The following is a 21,489-nucleotide window of genomic DNA, read 5'->3' on the forward strand; positions in this document are numbered from 1 at the left end:
TATATTCAGCACTGTTATGTTTTTGTAGATTCGAAAAAGACCCTCTTCTTCTGCCTTCCCCCAGCACTTCAGAGATTTCTGTACACGCAGTACAGAATTTCTGGTGGGAAATTGTTCAGGTCTTGAAGTGCACTCTGCTGTGGAGCAGAAGGCAAGTACTCATCAGCTTCCTAAAATACTGACAGCATTGCCAGGAAGAGTGAGACTGTAAAGGAAGTAAGGGAGAAAGGAGACTTTAAATTTCAAGAAAAATCTGGGCGGCTCATAGGTGTCATTCTGCTCAGGAAGCATTGAGATGGATCACAGGTTAAGAGGAGGTCTGCCCAGTTTTTTGAGCAGGGGGGTGCTGGTGTTGCCTCTGTGCAGAGCTCCTTAGAGTAGCTGCATCTTTTCCCAGAGTCAACTGCAGTGCACTTCTGGCAAGAGGCAGGTTAGGTTGAAGGAGTTGCAGACAGGAGTTATGGGTGCCCCCCCCCCACTTCAACACTGCATTGTCCTGTGGATCTGTCAGTGGAATCAGGCTACTATCGTTTTTATCTCAGTGCTGGACCAAGGAAGTAAATCCTCTTACATACTAATGAGCAGTGTAGTCTTATCAAGTTCACTTTGAAGTACTTACTGTTTACAGGGGCTCACCCCCTAGCAAGAGTGTTTGGGTGCCATTAAAAGACACGGGATCAGCACATCTCTGAACTCTTCAAAACCAAAATGAAGAAGGCAATGGAATCTTGGTGCGTATCAGTTTATGTGCACACCCACCGGATGTCTCCTTGCTGCTACCTGCGTAGGAGTGTGACAATAGTTAACTGGTTTTCACTGTTTGATAGCCCTTGATATAATGGGAGAATAAAAATGGAAGTCCAATGGGACCCCCTCCCCAAATGGAAGCAAATGAAATAGAAACGGAGGCCCTTCCGAGGCCACAGATGTGGCAGGGAGAGGGAATGTGAGTGATTGTCAGGGAGGAAACACACCCTTGCCCAGTTTGAGAACCAAGTGATGATTTGCATTCACCTTATTTTAGTTGATATGTTTTTGTGGGGCCGAAAAAAAGAAATAGAATTACTATTTTCTTTCACTGCCATTTTTATCAAGGATTCTAGTGGTGTTCATTGTATTCACCAGTTGCAGTCTTTGTTGTCATTTTCTGTTGCAAAAATATCAATTCTAAATACTAGGAAGTAGCATACAACCAGATTTGTCTTTACGTGGGACTCATCACATATGCATAGCCACAAGTCTTTTGATGGGGTTCACACCCTCTCCTGGGAATGGAACCCATAGGCCAGTGCACTTTCGATAATTCTGTTGTTTGCAGGAAGGGATTGTACAGACTCAATCCGAATGGTATACACAGTCCACCCTTCAGAGCAGAGAGATCCAGATGTTACATACATCCTGCCCTCATTTACAAGTTTTTACATGACATCCACCATTGCCCTCTGAGAAGTGGGGGGAGGAGTTCTAAGAGGGAGGGTGGAAGTCATGCCTCCCAAGGCCGTAGGGCCTGTGAAGATCTTGGGAAGCTGAACAGATTATCAGCTGTTCCACAGGAAATACCATGAAGATCACTTTGCAGATTTCCCCCCAAAAAACAAATGCAGCAAGGAAATGACTGAGAAGGGAGGAGGAAAGAACAGAAACTGGAGTGTTGACTCTTGCCTCCAACGTGGGCCAGCTGAGGGGCCTTTCTGCCCTTCCCCTTCTTTTTCCTTTTCCCCAGCCCCGGGGGGCAGGAGTCGGGATGCTCACATCAGAGCGGGTGGGAGGTGCAGCCAGAAGCTGTCCGGCAGTCCCCTTTTTAACTTTATAGTTTCAGTTGGGAGCCACACAAGTGAGTTGAGGCGTGTTCACGTGCCAAGCAAAAGGAAAGTGTTAATAAGAATGCACAGGCCCAACTCCCAGGAACGTCTGGCTTGTCATCCAGAGTCTGAGACTTAGGGGTTGCCTCTTTCAAGACTCTCATTCTGGATTTGCTGAAAACAAAATGTGTATCTTCCTGCAAGTTTTGTTTCTCTCATGCCTTTAAGGATTTTATGTCTTCCCGTTGTTTGTATGGCTCAAGCAGAACCCACTTCACCTGCTAACTTGTGGTGCAGATTTAGTGATGGTCTCTGTGTCCTAGGAATGGAAACCCAGCACACACACTGGGAGCTTCTACCCTGGTCTTCTGGCCCTGATGAGAAAAAGGCAAAATAATTCCCTAACAGTAATGTTGCATTACCTGCAAATTATTTTTACTAAAGGCATACATCGGGAGGGGAAAGGGAATAAGGTTGCATTAAAATGGTGAATAGTGATCCAGTGTGAAACAGCAGCATATCTTGCACAGTATCTGTAACTCAAGTATATATTCAATTTCCATTCCAATTTCTAAATTAGTAAGTCATATATTACAAGGACATAATCCTTTCAGAAAAATGCACCCTGAATCTGCTTTTGCAACCCAATTTATCGGAACTGAGGTTAAAACAGGAACATTTCCTTCACATCAAGCTTCATCCCTGGTCACATCCATGACCTGGTCTGTTAAAAAGGTGGTCTGTCCCCTTCTGGATTTTTCTGTGCTCTGTGCATATCTTTGCCACTGAATGTCAACAGAGTTTCCCATAAGTCCACCAATACCTAAAGAGAAACTAAGCAAACAAAAATGCTTGGTGTCTGTTTCATTTGTTTCATAAATAAAGTCATCCGAACTGTGTGATGTGTCAGTGTGAAAAAGCAATTGCCAGTTCAGTCAATTCAATTAAAAGGATAACCAGGGCCAGAACAGAGTATCTTTATTATTATCCACTGACTGACCAGAATAGTATACAGTGTGGTGACAGGGTTTACAGAGCTCAAATGGAGGGAGAGGGATACAGGTATAGATATGGATATGGATAAAAGGAATGTGCTAGAGTGCCAAAAAGGTTAAATACTCAAGATTAAATTATCAGTCCTTTGCTAGGAAAAAAAAATACATAGGTATAAAGTAGAATAATATCATAACATAACATTAAATTTTAGATGCATTGCCAAATTACATAATTTGTTTCTAGTCATATAGTATAATTTAGCAAGCTACTGAGCAAAGAAGGGATCTCTTCCCAAGTATTTATAACCATATTGATAGCTTTTTCGGGGGGCGGAGAGGGTGTAAGTGAATGATGAAAAAAGGTATTGGTGTTATCTCCTTGAGTCTTTTGATCACATCTTTTAAAGAGATCTCTAACAAACTTTATAAATTGTTCTGCTGAAATTTATGGTGAACCAGCTTTTCCTGCAGAAGTTCCAGACAATTTCACTTCGAGGACAATGTCAAGATTACCTGTACAATCAGGTAGTGTTTTACTTGAGTAGACTTAAGAGGTAGTTTTTTTCAACTCAGTTAAAAGAAGGCATGTCTGTTCATTTCAATCATGAATTAAGTCACATCTTATTATCTTGTCATCATATGCCCTAAGTCCCAATAAAACCTCACAGTGGGATAAGGATTAATTAATTAATTAATTAAATTAAAATAACTAATTAATTAATAATTAATTACGTACCTACAACCTGTGTAAGGTAAAGACTTCATCTAGCTAAATTAACAGAATTGACATTTTTTCCTTGGTAAAAAGTTTAATCTGAGACCTGTATTTCTTCCTTGCTCGGAAGATTCAATCTGAAATAATCACGCTGATTGGTGCACAGCATTTCCAAGGGAGCATGTTTTCTTCCAAAATGGGGAGTACCACAGCCCATTTGTGCAAGCTTGAAGAAGAAGGTAGCATGCTTTGAGATATAGGATCTCTGTCGCTTAGCTTCATGCTGACAATACCTCTCTTTTCAAGTGTATTAAAGCTGCAGAAGACCTAGGACAGGTGGCCCATTTCTCATAGTTTTCACTGGACTTGGCTGCACATATTATAAAATCCATGCTCTTCATTTCAGTGTAACATTGACAGAAAGTTTCTGCAATTGGTTTCTCCACAGGTGACAATGGCAGGAAAAGCACCAAAAAGATCTCCTTGGGAAGGCTCATTCATACTGCTTTGTTCATTTACTTTAGTTTGGTTCTAATCTAAATGTTTTCATCACAAGACTCTGCATTCCCTTCAAGGGAATGATTATGTCCACTGCAAATTACCCAGTTTTTCTGATTAAACAGATGAAGTTGTTTCTGAAATTCAAATGGGCTCATCTTGTTGGAATAATTCTCTGTGAAGTATGAACTGGTGACATAAGTTCTTTATGCGTGGAGTACAAATGTTGCACACTGGAATTTTTATCAAAATCAGATATAAAGAACACAGTCATGTGTGTCAAAAAGTTGACAAACCTGAGATCTTCCTTTCCTCATTTGTTTATAACAAATATCTACCAGAGGAAGTCATCAAAGTACTTTAGACTATTTGTTAATTTGATAATTTTCTCCCTAAAATTTGAAAGTAGTGAGGAAATGTTGATTGTTTGGCCAATTGGCCAATTCAGCCTTTTTTCCCCTAAGTATCTGTTTTAATTTCTGAATGAACATCATTAGATCTTAATTTTTTATTGGATCAGACAACGTTATCCCTTGCAAGATTTACCTTATTACTTTCTTCACTGAAGTTAGGCAGATGTATTTGACTTTTTTTTCTTCTGAAATGCTGAACAATGGTTCCGTATCGCCACCTACTGCAAAATATTGGTAATTAATATGTGGCATCAGGTGCAGACACATGAACTCTGTTGGGTTTCAGAAGGCACTTGGGTTATTCCTGAGGCTCTGATACATGGTTCAGTTGAGGCCCACATTACTGCCTGGAATGAAGGGGTGGCCATGACTTTACATCTGTGTGGCCACTCTCTGTCCATAGATCCTGTAGATCTTCCTGGCTTTATGAGAAACTCCAGAAAATTAAATGACAGAAAAGATGCCTGGAGAAAAGAGTGTCAGTGGAGGAAAATGAGGAGTGAACTGACTGAACATGGTGAGATCCTTTCTTAAGGACTACCTTGTGGCTATAAGAGTTGCAAAACATAACTATTGTGCTGTTATCACATCTGCAGATAGCTATCCAATGGCCTTATTCAGAATAACCTGATCCCTCCTAGGGAAGGAGGGAGCAGAGGAACATCTACAAAGCTGTGTTGGAGACTATTCTAGGTATCCTTGGATAAAATTGTTCATATGTAATGTTAGACTCTGTGCAGATCCCTCGGATATGACTGGGGCAAGTCTGATGTGGCTATCTGTGCTGAGTTGGAACCTGTTATTCCCAAGGAAGTGAACAGAACCCTCAGTGCTGTAAGGGTGGTGCCATCTATATTTAGATCCATGCCCCTCCAGGTTGGCGAAGCCCTCCCAGGAGATGTCACATGGTTGGAGCCAAGCTGAAGCAGGGAATGGATCCAATGCTCCTGGACACATTTCATCCAGTCTCCAATCTTCCTTTTTTGGCTGTTGAGAAAGCAGTCAGTTTGCGGCTACAGTCACTCATGCCCTTGACATGTCCCATCTAGACTATTGCAATGTGCTCTACATGGGGCTGCCTTTGAAAACCAGTTGGAAGCTGCACTTGATCATATATTTAGATCTGAGCCACTTTCTCTCTATGATGAGAAGCTTGTCTTGCTAGATTTGAGCTTTTCTTCGTTGGATTGGTTTTGCTGTCTAGTACAGCTGTAGCTGCTGAAGCACAAGCTCTGCTTGGAGTTGTAGAAACACAAGACGATGAGGCAGTGAATGGTTTCATATGGAGACCAGCAGTCCACATGTTCAAATCCCTGCTTATCATAGGGTGACCTTTGGTTAGCTATTGTTCTTTCAACCTAACCTATCTCACAGGTATTTTTTTACAGAATTAAATGTGGTTGAGATGGTTGGTGACAAAAGCCTATAGATTGTCTGGAGCCACTTGCAAAACTAGAAGAACTAAAAAGCACCACATGGGTAAAAATGGGCCTGAAGAACTACTTACCCATATTTTCTTTGCAGCTCTTAAGGGAGTCGAGTTTTCTTTCTTTTTTTTAAATTTGATATTTTATTGTTAAAAGAATGAAATGCAAAAGAGAATAAGATAAAATAATTTCTAAATATGAATGTAAAGCATTGTGAGAAGACTTGCTAGTGCCACATCCTTCCCTTTCCTTCTGTTTGTGTCTCCAACCATTAACTGCAATTTAGATATCTGTACCTTACATTAAACATTAGTTTTCTGTATCTGGGTTCATAACCTCTCCACATTTATCCAGAAACAAGGCTATGAATTAGTTTGTCAGAGGAGAGGAATATAAGCAATTGATGACGAGCAAAGAACAAAAATCACAGGCCACCAATCACCCCTTCATTAATATCTATCCACAACTGTTTTCTGTTGCATCTATATATTGCTTCAAGAATGTAAAAAGCAAGGCTATGGCATTTGAGCTAAATTATCAGTTGCTAGCCAGTGAAATAGAAAGAGTACATTATAATGTTATGTAAAGATTTATTTCAGGAGAGGATGCAGAACAGGATTATCAGAAGTAGTGATATGTGGGCTCGGAAAAAGCTATGGACTAAGCTCTAAAAGATGCTGCAGTATCGCTAAATGCAGCATTCAAAGAGGAGATTGGTATGATTTTGAGGAAGGAACATGCCATTGGTACAGATTAATTACAAAAATATTCCAATGAAGGCATATATGGGAGCTATAGTGAGCAGTAGTTTTCCTTCTTCCTCCAGAACTGTGGTCCAGCCCTAGATCTCTGGTTTGTGGGGTGCCACCAGGCTCTACCTGCTCCCTGCTCCTTTTGAGCATCTACATGAAGCCACTGGGGGAAGTCATCCCTTAACACGGGGTGCTGTATCTTCAGCATGCGCGATGATCATTGTGTATCTCCAACCCTGGCTGACCCAGTGAGTCTGTCAAGGATCTGTCCCAGCATCTAGAGCAGCGTTTCTCAACCTTGGCCGCTTGATGATGTGTGGACTTCAACTCTCAGAATTCATGCTGGCTGGGGAATTCTGGGAGTTGAAGTCCACACATCATCAAGCGGCCAAGGTTGAGAAACATTGATCTGGAGGCTTTGGGGATCGGGATGGAGAACAGGCTTTGACTCAAGTCTACTAAGATTGAGTGGCAGTGGATGCTGGGGAGTCCAAGTCTGGCAATTGAAGAGTTTCCATCTTTGGTTTTGGATGGAGTTGCACTATCCTGATAAGACCTGGTGCGTAATTTGGGAGTCTTCCTGGGAATAAGGGGAAAGCACATGACCTTAGTATATACTGGCTCAGTTGGGAATAATGATTTAAAAAGCATTATTATATATCAAGTATCCAAATGAATGCAGTCTTTCATGTAACAGATTTGAAGATATGAACCAGACTTTCCAGAAGCTATACATATCAGACAATCCTTATTTTATGGAAATCTAACAGATGATTTAAAAGCTCTTTTGAATATTTTAAAAAATATTATTATTGAACTTGATTCTTTAATATAGTTTTGATTGAGTCAAATAAAGGTCTTACCCATTTGCAATTTTGGAATTTTTTTTGCAAGATGGAGCAACAGTGTTCCTTCTACCAAGTAAACTTTTGTGTGAAAATTTTTGTATAAATCTCTTCACCGTGGTCTGAAAAGAATAAATTATAATGGGATTAAAATTTTGCAATACGATTATGTGTAGAAATATTGTTGTATAGACACATAGATCCTTCTTCTCCTCTTAGTGTAACTTTCCATAGTAGGTGACCATTGTATATAGTCCATATGGATCAGAAAAGCAACATGATTATTGATTTATCCTCTAGCCATTTGTTTCAACCTTGATGCTTGAATTTATGACAAATTCTGGTCAGGACCTTGGTTTGCAAAGGCTGTGTAGGTAAGAAGAATGCTTTTCATTCTTAGTAGTAATGGAAGTGCTGCAGAAGGGTATAAAAAAGAAAGGATTCAGTCTAAATTCAGGTGAAAAAGGGGTTGTGCACAGAAAGTTGAAATAAAGGACAATATACAACTGTTTCAAAATCTACTTTTATTCTTGATTCGTGTGAAGTTCTTATTCAGAAGAAATATAAAAGAACTGTACAAATAGAACTACAAAAATATGAAATATGATTTGAATTAAATTAGGTTAAGACTATCATTATTTTCAAGCTTTGAAATCCTGTAATCTCTCTCTTTGGATATCTTACCTTAATATTCGTTGTCTATCATAAAACTAGGAAAACAAATCTCCCTGTAATAGAAGGCCCCAGATGAACAGGACAAAAGACAAAGCAGAAACCAAGTCCCCATGTTAATGCCCAATCACACAATTAGCCATTAATAGTTAACTTATTTAAGACACACAAAGAACACAGGAACACAGATTAAAAACCTCCTTATTTTAAAACATTTTTATCTGGATTGAATGAAAGTTAACAAGTCAATGGAAAAGATGCTTTCTATGTTTTTCCCTCTCCATGTTTATTTTTTTAAAACAATTACTACCCCAAAGAGGGCTTTGTTTTATTAGAAAAAGGAGCAATTTGGCATGCTTTCACCTGTACCATTTTCAATGCGGTACTAACTTGTGGTAAAAATTAAATAAATATAAATACACAAAATAAATATTTTGTAAAAGAACATCACAAATAGGTCAACTTTGGAGCACGCTGTTGGGGATTCTTATTTGTTCTGCACATACAAAACTACACAACCTAGTTTTAAAGAGACACTGGAAAGGAAAACCACATCCTTCCGAATGGGAAGCAAATCCATTCATTTAGCTTCCCATGAGAGCCTGTGTGTAAAGAAAACTGGGTTTGAAGGACCTAACAGGACCCCAGTAACCATGTGCCTGGTTTCACTGTATTTTTTAAAGGGTAATTTATATCCAGGTCTATTTTCTCCTACTAACTGTTCATTTGGTTGAACATCTTACAGTGCAATCCTATACTTGTCTACTCAGAAACAAGCCCCACTGAATTCAGTAGCAATCCCAGAGAAGGGCATAGAGCAGTGTTTTTCAACCTTGACAACTTTAAGATGCGTGGACTTCAACTCCCAGAATTCCCTAGCCAGCATGCTGGCTAGGGAATTCTGGGAGTTGAAGTCCACGCATCTTAAAGTTCCCATGGTCGAGAAACACGGGCATAGAGTATATGATTACCACCTTAATCTGACAAATGAAATAAAGCACTTTGTCAATTTTGCATTTCAGTAACACTCACATTCTTGAAAAGAAACCTGAAATAGCACTGGAATAGATTTCTCCATCTCTGTAGTATTTAACGTTACGATTGCGTATCTGTAAGCTAGCAGCTCTGTACAGAAGTCGCCTATGGGTGATTTCAAGGACAAGTTTAGATCTGCACAAAAGTATTTGGAGACCAGTATCAGGGAGCGGGGGGCACATTTTTTGTGTTGGATCCAGCACGTTGAAGCTACAACATACCCTTTCAAAATTATTTCCTATCTGCTTCAAGTACACAAGCTGGCAGTGGTACATCATGGACAGAGACGGCATGCTACAGTTAAAAGGATCCTTCCTGAGATCCAAAAGGTGCTTGGCAATGTCATAGTTTCAATTGTTTTTTAAAAACCATTCTGTGCAGTAAAAAGGCCTGAATGCCAGGATTAGAAGACCCTACAGGACAGGTGTCTTTGGAATCATGATGTCCACCTTGCTTTTCTTCCTAGGAACTCCGTCTGACTGCTCCTGCTTTAGAAACCCGTGTCCTACTACCGTTCCTTCTTTCTTCGATTCGATTCCAACCTGGAATTTTGTTCCTGAGTCAGAGCAGGCAGAGTACAAGGCACATTTGAGAAGTCTGTCTGTCTCCAAAGAGTTTGGTTTGGTTTGGTTTACTCCTTTACAGTCTGTCTAGTGACTCTGCTAAGGCAGGCTGATTGCTCAGCCCCGGATGTACAAGACGACTCCAGCCGTCAAACAGCATCTCCTGGAAAATTCTGCCCGGCTGAGTTCTGCACATAATAAGGCTGGAACAGTCTTTCTGAGCAGCAGATGCGCATAGCATTGTAGGTGTGCAGCAAAAGATGGGGAAAGCGCGACGTAAAGTAGCATACAAAATCATCTGGGACAGATCCCAGGGTCTCCTGCACCTCTGGAGGCAATTCTCGATAGTGATGTTTCTGTAAGAAGAAGAAAGGGACAAAGATAGGCACAGGCTGGCTTACGTTTATAAGTAATCCACATTTTTAAAATGTAGTCTTTTGTAATAGTTTGCCTGCAATATTATATCGAGCGTTCTCAAATTTTTGTCAGGTCAGGATATCTAAGATAGGGGAAACCTTTGAGTTTCCTGAGTATTTTTTAAAGAAGAACCGCTCTACTTGGTCTTCTGTTGGAAAAGGAAGGCTTTATTTCTTTTTGCCCACTGCCATTTTCATGGTCTTGCAGCCCCTCGCAACTGTTATTTACTCTGCTGGAGAAAAAGATCAGTGCCCCTGTGTGCTTCCTCCACTGGGGAAAACTGATCAGGAGACAATACGTCCTCTTCTAGAGCTGTTGCTCAAGGTCACTTCAGGGAACTCTGCCTTTCATATTGACATTAAACGTTCTTTTAATCGATCTTCTGCAGCTTATTTATTTAGCCCCACAGAAATATCTTATTCAAATAGAAATTTTAGAAAAGGCATGATCAGAACTGTTCCTAGGCAGCTGAAAGGCAATTTATGTGAACAGGAGAGGGAACTGTGACAATGAATCAGCATCTTGGCATGATTCCCCATATTTAGAAGCCAGAGGCGCATCCGAGAAGCAATCAGCTTCTCCAAACACACGTACCTTGTTCCTCATTGCCCGCAGGAGATCTCTTACTGAGCCCCCTTTATAGGATCGGAATTTTCGAAGATCTGCAAAGAGACATTCAAATTATGACATTTAAAAATAACTGCCTCTGTGGCTATTTTTTTCCTTCTTGCTTTCTAGACAAGTAAAACAATATAACAGTTGGATCTGTCTTTACACAGGCTAGTCTTTTTCTTTTAAATGTACACATGATGAGTGACCTGAATGTTAATGTCAAGCTTCAAGAGCAGCAACTAATTCTCTCCGAAGGTAAGGAAAATAAAGTTGAACCTGTCTGTAGAGGGACGGTTATGTGCTCTCTCCAGTCCATCTTCACCACAGCTCTTCCTCCTCTCTCCAGCTCCTTCACTATTGGACCATCTAAAGATTCTTTTTCTATTCGGTCACTCACATCCTGCAGTTAATATCAGATATTTACAGCACATCAGGTTTGGCTCCAGGATATATGGGCTCCCACCCATTTCTTTCCCTTCCTAAGGCTACTGGAAGCAGCAGATGCCTCTTCCTTCCAAAGTCTTTGGCCCTACAGACCTGGATAGAAAGTACAGGTAGTCCTTGAGTTATGATGGCAGTTGGGACCAGAATTTCCATCGCTAAGTGATGTCACGTGACTGCATCACTTAGCAACAGCAATCCTGGAACTCCCTGTTGCTGTTGTTAACTGAATTCTGCCAGTTGTTAGCTGAGGACCCATCCCAGTCCAAGCCTTTCCTGGCTTGGTCCCTCCCAGCCCCGAGCCTCAGTTCTTCCAAGGTAAGGGATGCCTCCCCTTCAACTCCTCACAACTGCCTATCCACCCCATCTCTGCCCTTTTGGCCGCCCTACACCCTGCCTTGCGGGGCAGCAAGCAGCCCCAGAACCATGCAGCTCTGGGCCTGCTTGCCATGCTGCAGCTCTGGGGCTTCTTGGCACGCCACAGCTCTGGGGCTGCAAGAAGTCCCTAAGCCGCAGCGCAGTGTGAAGCTGCAGCAGCGTGGCGCGAAGCCCCAGCTGCCCCAGGAAGCCCCAGCTGCCCCAGCCTGGCCCAGCAGTGCAATGTGGCATAGGACAAAGCTGCCCAGGAAGCCCCAGCTGCCCTCACCACCCTGCATTCCGAGGCCCCTGCTGCCCTGCGCTCTGCCACCCCAGCTGACCTTCATCATCTTCTTGCTCCCACTGCTGACAAGGTGTGCCTGGCCTAGCCCTTCGTGAGGCAGCTGCTGGCCATGTTAGGCCTTCTTCCCCAGGTCTCGTGAGGAAATTGCCACACATGACCTTGGGAAGAAAGCCTCATGCAGCTAGGCTGGGGATGCCTGGTCAACAGCAGGAGCAAGAAGAGGGCGAAGGTCAGCTGGTCAGTGCAGGGGGCCAAAAGGGCACAGATAGAGGAGAGATAGGCAGGTGGGGGGAGTTGAAGTGCCCCTGCGGTCGTAAGTGTGGGTGGGCTGCCAAGCACACAAATTTTGATCACGTGACCATGGGGGCACTGCAATGTCCGTAACTCGGGGACCAGGTATAAGTACCATTCATGTACCGCCATAACTTTGAATTGTCACTGAACAAATGGCCATAACTTGAGGACTACCTGTACCTAAGTCATGTCATCTGTGCTTCACCTATAAGGCAGCATTCTAGCAACCAAGAGAGCCACCCCACAGGCTCTGCCTCTGCCTCTCTCGTGGTCTTCAGAAGTGCCACTACCACAGGCTTGGAGAGGTGGGGCCTCAATAGCTTCTCCAATGGGCAAATAAAAAAATGCTATGGTTGCTTTCACTACATCCTTGGTTTTTTCCCCATAATATGATAGCAGCATCTATGCTTTGATCAAGCTCATGACCATGAGCAAAAGAGGAAGCACCAGAAATTGAGAAAGGGACCTGCCCTACAGGTACCTTCCTTCCTTCAAAGGGCAAGTAGGCACCCAACAACTGGCAGCAGTGCCTCAAAAGCTGTGGCTAAACCAACGAGAGCAGTTCTTTAGTGCAAGGGGGGTCCTGAGATCAGGAGAGGTAAGGAAATAATTCTAGTCTATGGTCCTTGGTATTTAATCTCCAAAAGAGTTAGAAAGGGTTCAATCTGTACTCTGAAGCATATAATTATATAATATTATCGTATATTATATAACATATACATTTAGTGAAATAATTAGTTGCTATATTTATCTATAAATGCTTTATAGATGAGGATGTACTCTACACCAAAAGAGTCAATTAAAATGTAGATTTCCAAGCTGTTTAAACTGCTCTCACAAAAAATATGAATTCTGCAGCCTGCATAGATGTAGAGAGAGTTAACTGGTACAAATTGCAAATTTTGCATAGTTCATTCTATTAGCATTATTATTCTGCATAATTTATTCAGACCATTAATCAAGGCATCATTCACACATCCTAAGCAAGAGAAAGTATGAAGTGCTACAGGTAGTCCTTGCTTACTGACCACTCGTTCAGTGACTGTTTGAAGCAACGTCAATGGGGAAGCCGGCAAGGAAAGCTGCAAATCTTCACCCTCTGGCCTTCCTGCACTCATGCCATACCATCCACCTTCCCGCCTTCCTGTGCCCACATGTGGCCTGCATCAGGCCTCCCAAGCCCTCCCCCGGCCTCCCCCAACCCACAAATGGCCTGCGCCATCCTTCCCAGGGCTTCCCCCAGCACCCCCACCCCCTTGCGGCACCCCAACGCTCCTTACTGGGGACTCCCACCGCTTTCTGCTTAATGACCTGTGCGTCTTGGGGTTACAATGGCAATTGGGACTGCCCGGATTGTCATCACTAAGTGATGCAGTCCCAACTGCTGTCATAATCCAAGAATTACCTGTATTTCTGAGTGCAATCTAATTCAGAGTTATAGTATACAAAATTAAATAGCTGACAGAAAAAATCATGACCAACCTGGAAAAATTGAAGCTGCTTCTCTAAGATCCAGAAAAAGGGGTGCTTCAGGACACAATTAGCTGAAGGTCGTTTCTGAGGATCCGTATTTATCATTTGCTCTATCAAGTCACGTGCAACAATGTCCTCTGTGAAAAAAACAAACTGGCTTATTCAGAAACTTTTACAGGCCTAGTATTTTCCTCCTTAGAAGACACAGCAAACCAAAATCTACAATCCCAGTGATCAGAAAAAACAATGATCGGTTCCTTCTACGGCTGATTTGGATAACATATGGATACATTCTGGGTGGCTTTGCCTGTGTCTTGTTAACTGCTCCTGCAGGAAGAGCTGATGGCCATCAAAGTCACCTGGACCAGAACGCTACTGCTTCATCGGTAAGCCAAAGTACAGTTTGCTGCGTCATCCAAATGCAATCCAGTCCACTTTGGCGGGATTTGCACAATGCACTAGATTAGAGCTAATGTGCGTTTGGATTGCTGTGGTTCAGCTGTTTGGGAGCCATAACAACAACAACACCACCGCAGTGAGGCACTACCTTGATGTGGTTGTGGGGCTTGCGTATTTCAAGGAGGATGAGAGCTATGCCAGAGGTTCAACCATACTGGACAGGTCTCATCAGAGGAGCCAGACGAAGAGTGTCTCTCCCATAAACACGGTGAGACATAATTTACAGAAACCTATACCCATACCTATTGCCATTAGGGTTTTTTTTAAAAGGCCTGTGCTTCAATTTAGTATGCTGTATGAACCCAGTCTTTGAACAAACCAAGTTAAGACACAAAAAAAATCCACCGTTGAATTCAGCAGCCTTCTACAGAACTCAGTGAGATTCTACCACACCTTCCATACAATACACACAGAAAATTCCTGAATGCAACATACAACTCCAAGTCAATCAACAGATTTCACCCGCAGCATACAGACCCATGCTGGACAAGTGAAGGTATGCATGCCACAAACAAGGACGACAGTAATAATGAAACCAGCAACCACAGCAACAAGGGAACCGTAACCTGCTCACCATGGTTCTCTGGATCTAGGAAATCCAGACTGTACGCGCCGAGTAAAATGTTGGCTTGCCGCTGCAGGGATTTGCCAAAGGGATGGTTGCCTTCAGATATCACATAGTAGAAAACGCATCCAGCTGAAAAAATATCCACCGTGTGGGTCTGCAAGAGAACCATTTTCAAAAAAGATCACCACACAGTATCTTCAACAATGTTGTAAGCTGCCCAGCAGCTTTTTGGAGTTGGGCAGCCTTAAAAATCCAGCAAATAAACAAACAAATGTTGGGTATATAAAGAAAGATACATTTCCAGGATGTAAGAAATATGAGAATTTTAAATAGATTACTTACAGTTCCTTACTGAAATTCTAAAAATAAAGAATGGGTTAAATAAAATTTACAGAATTTGTACAGAGTTTGCATTGCACAAACCAAAACTTGGCATTTAGCCAAATACATATTAGGTAATCAAAATTTAAAACTTTTTTAATTTCAAAAGAATATAAGATATTTTTGTATTGAGAGTACAATACTATTTGACACAAGGGACTTTCTTGAAATTTTTAATGTTTATCCCCTTTCCCTGAACTACTTTTCTGAGTGTCCTCCTTTTCTTTTTTTTGTTCAAAACACATCTGAAAATTTTTCTTTACTCAGCAATAAAACATGCACCTTATTTCTCAACATGCAGCTCTAGTTGTGACATACAACTCAACACAAAGGAAATAAATATCTTGAGTTTAAATCAAATCAAATCACTGTATGGTGCTCTGCTAAATTGAAAGGCTCAGTCTAATAATGTAAGCAGCTATTCATCCTTGAATGCTGTATTAGGGATGAGAACAGCTGCTTTGATTTCAATTTATTAATTCACTCTAAAACTGAAATCTATAGAACCTAAGCAGGTTTTGAAAGATTTTAAACTTTAAAAAGACAAGAGAAGAAGCTGGAACTGTAAAATACTGTAAAAAAAATTCAGCAATAACAGATCCATCTCTACTGTTTTACAGCATTTTGCTGAAACCCAAAACAATAAGGTCAGGTTATTGTTGACTTGATTCTCCCAATTGATCCAAGGAGATATTGGAAGCACTCCTTCCTCGCCCCTCCTCCATTTTCTTCACCCCAAAAGGAATTCCTGATTGAACTCCAAGATCTACACTTATCTAAAGAGACTTAGGCTGGTCTAGGACCGTAATAAAGATTGACTTTATTCTAAAGAAGGATCAGATCTCCCTGACTTTCTTGTTAAGAAGGAAAACTCTGTCCTAGAGGTGCTACTTTCAAACTTCTGCAGGAAATCCTGCCTTGCTTCTCGCCTTTTTCACGTGAGAGAAAGAAAAAAGAGGCCATTACATGAACGTGTGCCCTATTTCAAAGCCCTATTCAAGGAAACCCCAGCAAAAAAGATCTGGAACAAGTGAGCGAAAGGCTTCCAACTTACTGGGTTCTCTTTGCAGTCCTCACTCAGTATCTCCGGAGCGATCCAACCTTCAGTGCCCGGTACTCCAGACCGGCGGCTAAAACTGTGCCTGCCGACCGCAAGCTTCTTGCAGAGGCCAAAGTCAGAAATCATGGCTTTTACCTTGCCATGGGCATTCGGCATAGAGATGAGGATATTGTGGGGCTTCAGGTCTCTGTGGACTAAGAGGAAGGCATTGGGAAGACGCTAAATGAGAAGAAGAGTCCTCTGACTGCTTCAAGTGCTCATCTCAAAAACCAGTCTTATTATAGACCTGGGTCATTCCCACACTGGTGATTTATGGCATCATCTACCGTCATCCAAATGCTGTGGTGCCACTATAACAGTCCTGAGTATAGGCTTTATATTGTTACGACAATGGCTGAGGGATGCTACAAAGACAGACTCTTTGTAGCATCCCCCAGCCATTGCGGTAATGATATAAAGTCACTAGTGCAGAAATGACCTTGTTTTATTAACATGTAACTTTCCCATTTTCCTTTTACAGAGATGAGAAGACAGCCAACCCCATACTTCATGGGGTATACAGCTCACCAAAGGATCTGTTCTGTTCTTTAGCTTCCCCTCATTATGCTGACCTCTCATCTTCTCATCAACTTCCAGCCAAATATGTAACGTTGGCATCAGACAAAACAGTAGCTCTTTCCTCAACTTGTTTACTTTCCATCTCACAACCCCAGAAGTTGCCTGGACTTCATGAAAAATATTATCCGGCCCCCCTTCCATGCTAAGCCTTTAATTCTTTCCTCAGGAAATGCAGCAAGAAAGTTGCCCCTTAAAATAAAAGGTCTTACCTATATTGAGAGAGTGAAGATAAGCAAGACCAGACATGGTCTGCTGTAAGAGGATGATTGGCTGCAAACCATGATCACCAAAGTCCTTCTGCTCCACATACTAAAATACACATACACAAAATCAGAATGAGTTGAAGGCTGCAATGCTCTGTAATCTCTCTAGAAAACAGATCAAGTAGTGATTTGTTTCTGGGTAAGCATGCACATGACTGGGTTATATAGCTTCTGTAGCAGAGGTAACCAAATGACCTTCAGGTGTTGGGGCTACAGTTCCCAAATATTTGTGTAACCCAAATGAATCTGGTGTAAACTGGTGGGGGCTTGCTCTGAAAAGCTTGGGTATTAAAAATCTAGTTGCACAGCTCTGCAGTTGGAAGGAGGCAAAAACACAGGAAACAAGATTCTGTTGCGGGGCTGTGGGTTCAGGGACTCCACCAGACAATAGCAGATTGGACATAAAGCGATAGACAGAGGGAGAGAAGCAGCAGCAGATTGGCCTGGAGACACTGGGCAGGAAAGAGAGGAAGAGGTAACCTAAGGATGCAAGGGGTATAGGAGTCAATGCTTTAAAGGGAGAGAGACAGAAAGTTTACTTGAGAGCACGAAAGGTAAGAGGCAAAGCCTTCGAGTTAAAGGAGAGCCAGAAAGATTCCTGGTGAGACGCAAAGGGGAGAAAGCCTGGACGATGTCCTGCTGGCATGCTGCCTGTAGCTACCAGAGGAGGAGGCAGCTTGAGGGTACCATAGGATTTGTTTTGGTTGGCACACTCAGCCAATGGGGAAAGGGGTTGGGGAGTTTCACCAGCAGACTGGATTTGGACAGGAAAGCAAAGGGGAGGTCCAAGAGGAATCAAGCAGCCACAAGGAGGTGGTCCATGAGACTTGTGCAAAGGCAGATGTGGCTGCATGTTTCAAATATATGATCCCTTTTCCAGTGGTCAGTAAGTGAGGACTACTTGTACATTGTTTCTAACAACATACATAGCATGTAAACAGTTCACAGAGGTGGAATAATTTTTTTATTCTTTGGATGGGAGGAAAATCAGCCCATAGAGCTCCGCCTGCTTGTGGGTGTTTTGATAGTAGGCTTGGTGAGAATCAATTCTATAGGAGCTGGGAGAGATTCTGCTTGGGAAATCTTGGGTGAGAATCAACTCTGTAACTCAGAGTGAGTGGCTCCTGTGTTGCAGCAGTGGCTACGCTCGGCCACTGGCCATGTCGGATAAGGCTTCCTGAGTGCTGTGGTACAAATCTAGATGACCACTAATGAAAGCCTAATTGACTACCATAGGGAATTCCTTGGAAGCTATGTATTTTCTTTATCTCTTGAAAGGAAGAAAATCACAACTATAAACCAGACTTAGAAGAAAAGCAATCTAATATTCTAGAGCCACTGCACTGTTTGTGAGCAACTGTCCTTTGCTGCACTGAAAGTATAGAATTTCTCTGGATTTCTTTGCCAGAAACTCTTGCAGGTGTGTGTGTGTGTATGTGTGTATGTGTGTATGTATATGTGAGTGTGTATGTATGTGTATGTATGTATGTATATATATATATATATGTATGTATGTGTGTGTATGTGTGTGTGTATATATGTGTGTATATATATATATGTGTGTGTGTGTGTGTGTGTGTGTGTGTGTATAAATAAATAAATAAATAAATAAATAAATAAATAAATAAATATTCAGGCTTACCTCTTGTAAAGTGGCAGCACAGAGTTCCAGAGCAATATACTGGAACTGACGGTCCCTCTCTGTGCAGAAATAGCGGATTACATTAGGGTGTTCGTCAGATTCACGCAGCAGCTGGACCTCCCGGTCAGCAAAGCTGAAACATTCAGGGAGAATTCTCTTCACAGCAACATCTCTGTTGTCAAACGTGCCCCTGTAAATATTCCAATGTCCAACAGGGCAATGACTTAACATTTAAGCATACCTCGGAGCAATCAGGAAGGACAGAGAGAAGGCACAAGAAGGGGAGGAAGGAAAACTCTGAGGAGTAGGGAGGCAAGGCAAGGAGTTCCTGCCAGAGAAACTGCCTGCTCAGCAGCTCCAGAGGAAATTCTGCAAAACTCTCTGGAGCAGTGGCCAGGCTGGAAGTTATTCAGCTTGGCTGTCAAAGAGCTCTAGAAGATCCACAGGGTTGTACAGCTGGCACTGTGTGTGGATCCACGTAGCCCTGGTGTCTGGAAAGGGCCTCAGAAGCTTATGAAAAAATAACTTTTAGTGCCAGACAAAGGTACGTAGAAATGCTCCACTATGTAGCAGAAACTGACCAAGGTAATTTTAGGCAGCACCAATAAATGTATAGTTTCCAGGTCAGGACAAATAATCATTCCACTTTACTCTGCATTAGTCAGATCTCATCTTGAGAACCATGACCTGTTCTTAACACCAGACTTTAGGAACTGGAACAGGTTCAGAGAAAGACAATAAGGATAGTCAGGGAACTAGAAACTAAGTGCTTAAGAACAGAGATTGAAGGAATCGGGATGTTTAGTCTTGAGAAAAGATAACTGAGGGGGGATATAGTAGCACTTTTCAAGTACCTGAAGGGGCAACATGAAAAAAGATCAGGACCTGTGTTCCATCATTCCAGAATGTACAACATGAAAATGGATTTAAGTTACAGGAAGGTAGATTCTGACTGAATATTAGGAAAAACAGCTTGACAGTGGAATCAATAACCCAGAAAGGTGATGGTGTACAGGGTCTGTTCATGTGGAGGTTACTCAGCCATCTGTCAGGGATGCTTTAATTTAGGTTCTTACACTGAACTGCACTTGATGGACTAAAGGGCTCTGTTCACACAATTAGTAGAAAGCCAGATCAACATGGATTTTATGCTATGAAGGTGAACGTAAGAAAGGCTGTTCTCCCTCAACAATATACAGAACTGCATGGACAGCTGTCTAGTTATATTAATTTATTATAAATGCATCAATGAAACACTGGATTATGAAATATTTCCAGTCCCTGAAAATATGTCTTCTGCTTTACCTGTAAACAATTGTTCCCTCAGCTCCATGTCCGAGAACATCCTTTGGATTGAATGAAATCTTTCCAACCACAATGGTGCCTGAGTTTCCATCTGAAAAACCATGAAAACATGATGTAACAATTCCATTTCCAATTCCTAATGCTATCCAAGGACATACCGGAAGATACCGTCTGTACAATGAAGGTACATGGAGCATAGTTCTTTTCCTTTGTCTCACTCCAATATGACCCCCTTCCTACTTGCTGCCAAAGGCTAAACCAGAAAACAAGTGTCTATGATTTTGGAGATCCAAATAATACAATAACAGCCTAAAAGTGCTCAAAAACTATTTAAATTACATTTTAGAGAAAGCAGACTTGGTTTAATGTGCAGTTGTATGAGATTTGCATCCAATGTTCAAAATCAGATTAGATCAACTAATATAAACTTGAACTTAGAAATAGCAAAGATGCAGTGCCCAACCCCCCAATTCTGACTCATTTGGTCTGAAAGGAAATATCATTAAATCGTAGTCCTACTTAGTTGAGTTTTATCACCTCCTTCTGGTTCAGTGGAAAGGCAGCTTCCAACATCAGAGGCAGAGATGTTGGAATACGCAGAGTGGTTTGATGTCTTCGGCGACATGTTTGGTGAACTGGTGGCTGAGCCATCTTGCCTGACACAAGAGCCATCCAGAAGTTCTGCCTCGGGAGGAAGATCTATGGCAGGTGTGAAGGGCTGCTGCTTCAACAACTGTAGCTTTTCTTCTATCTGTTTCTGGAACTGCTGATGCTGACGTTGTTGCTGATGGTGCATGCTCTTAAAAGGAAAAAAATAATCTTAAGCAACATGTATGAGCTTAATTGACCTCATAGGGACCTCCCTTTCCTTACCTCCCCATCATGCTTTCAATTCCATATGTAGTTAATATTAAGTATAGCTTAGTTTAAACAAGCCAACTTTGAATTATGCATTATGAAGACACCTAGATTTAAGATTAGTTAAGGGTTAGGACAGAGATGCAATCTGCATCTTCCAGTTCCTTTTCCTGAAATCTCAGAAAGTTCTTATAACTCTTGCTGAATATGGTTTACACAGCCCTTGCAGTTTGGAAGCAAGAAACACATGAAAGCTGGATGTTAGTGGTAAAACAGACTTAATTTAGTCTGAAAAACAGATCAATCTCTACAAACAGTCCCCTAAACCAAAAATTGCAGCCCCACCTAGTACATCGTGTGGACCTCCCCAATGCAACAATTATTTTCCTGACCAAATGCAGCCCTTAGCCTCTCCACCAGTTATTAAATGCAGCACTGGCCACCCAAAGGTGATCTTCCAGTGGTTAAGGGTATGGTGTGATACTGTGCTGGGATAACTGAAATTGAAAGCAAAAGTTTCTGATCAAGACAATGATAAATTGTGTCGGTGCAGCTTCAATCTGCTTTTTATGCTTTTTGTCTTTGCCAACAGATCTACAAAGTTTTACTGTCTATATTGTAATGTACTGCTTTGTAACCAGCTCTCTGTTTCTATTAGTAAAAAGATAGGATGTAAACTGAACAAATCTAAAGGATCCAGAAGGAAAAGAGCATACATTT

At 41.8% G+C, this 21,489-nt stretch overlaps 1 protein-coding gene across 1 annotated transcript in view; it reads right to left on the bottom strand.

The window, feature by feature from the left end:
- Nucleotides 1-7,951: 7,951 nt before the first annotated feature.
- ERN1 (endoplasmic reticulum to nucleus signaling 1) overlaps nt 7,952-21,489 on the bottom strand; it is a 70,613-nt gene continuing 57,075 nt past the window's right edge. The window contains exons 13-22 of the mRNA XM_088138261.1: nt 20,449-20,710; nt 19,912-20,002; nt 18,607-18,796; nt 16,911-17,010; nt 16,078-16,277; nt 14,649-14,796; nt 13,625-13,752; nt 11,023-11,146; nt 10,729-10,796; nt 7,952-10,073 (exon numbers count right to left, since the gene is read on the bottom strand). Coding sequence (XP_087994387.1) covers nt 9,867-10,073; nt 10,729-10,796; nt 11,023-11,146; nt 13,625-13,752; nt 14,649-14,796; nt 16,078-16,277; nt 16,911-17,010; nt 18,607-18,796; nt 19,912-20,002; nt 20,449-20,710 — 1,518 coding nt within the window. The 3' untranslated portion in view covers nt 7,952-9,866. The remainder of the gene's footprint in view (nt 10,074-10,728; nt 10,797-11,022; nt 11,147-13,624; nt 13,753-14,648; nt 14,797-16,077; nt 16,278-16,910; nt 17,011-18,606; nt 18,797-19,911; nt 20,003-20,448; nt 20,711-21,489) is intronic.

Source organism: Python bivittatus, unplaced genomic scaffold (genome assembly GCF_059951505.1).
Source record: "Python bivittatus isolate LINGU-HERP-01145 unplaced genomic scaffold, Pbiv_v1 ctg000220_np1212, whole genome shotgun sequence".
Taxonomy (NCBI): domain Eukaryota; kingdom Metazoa; phylum Chordata; class Lepidosauria; order Squamata; family Pythonidae; genus Python; species Python bivittatus.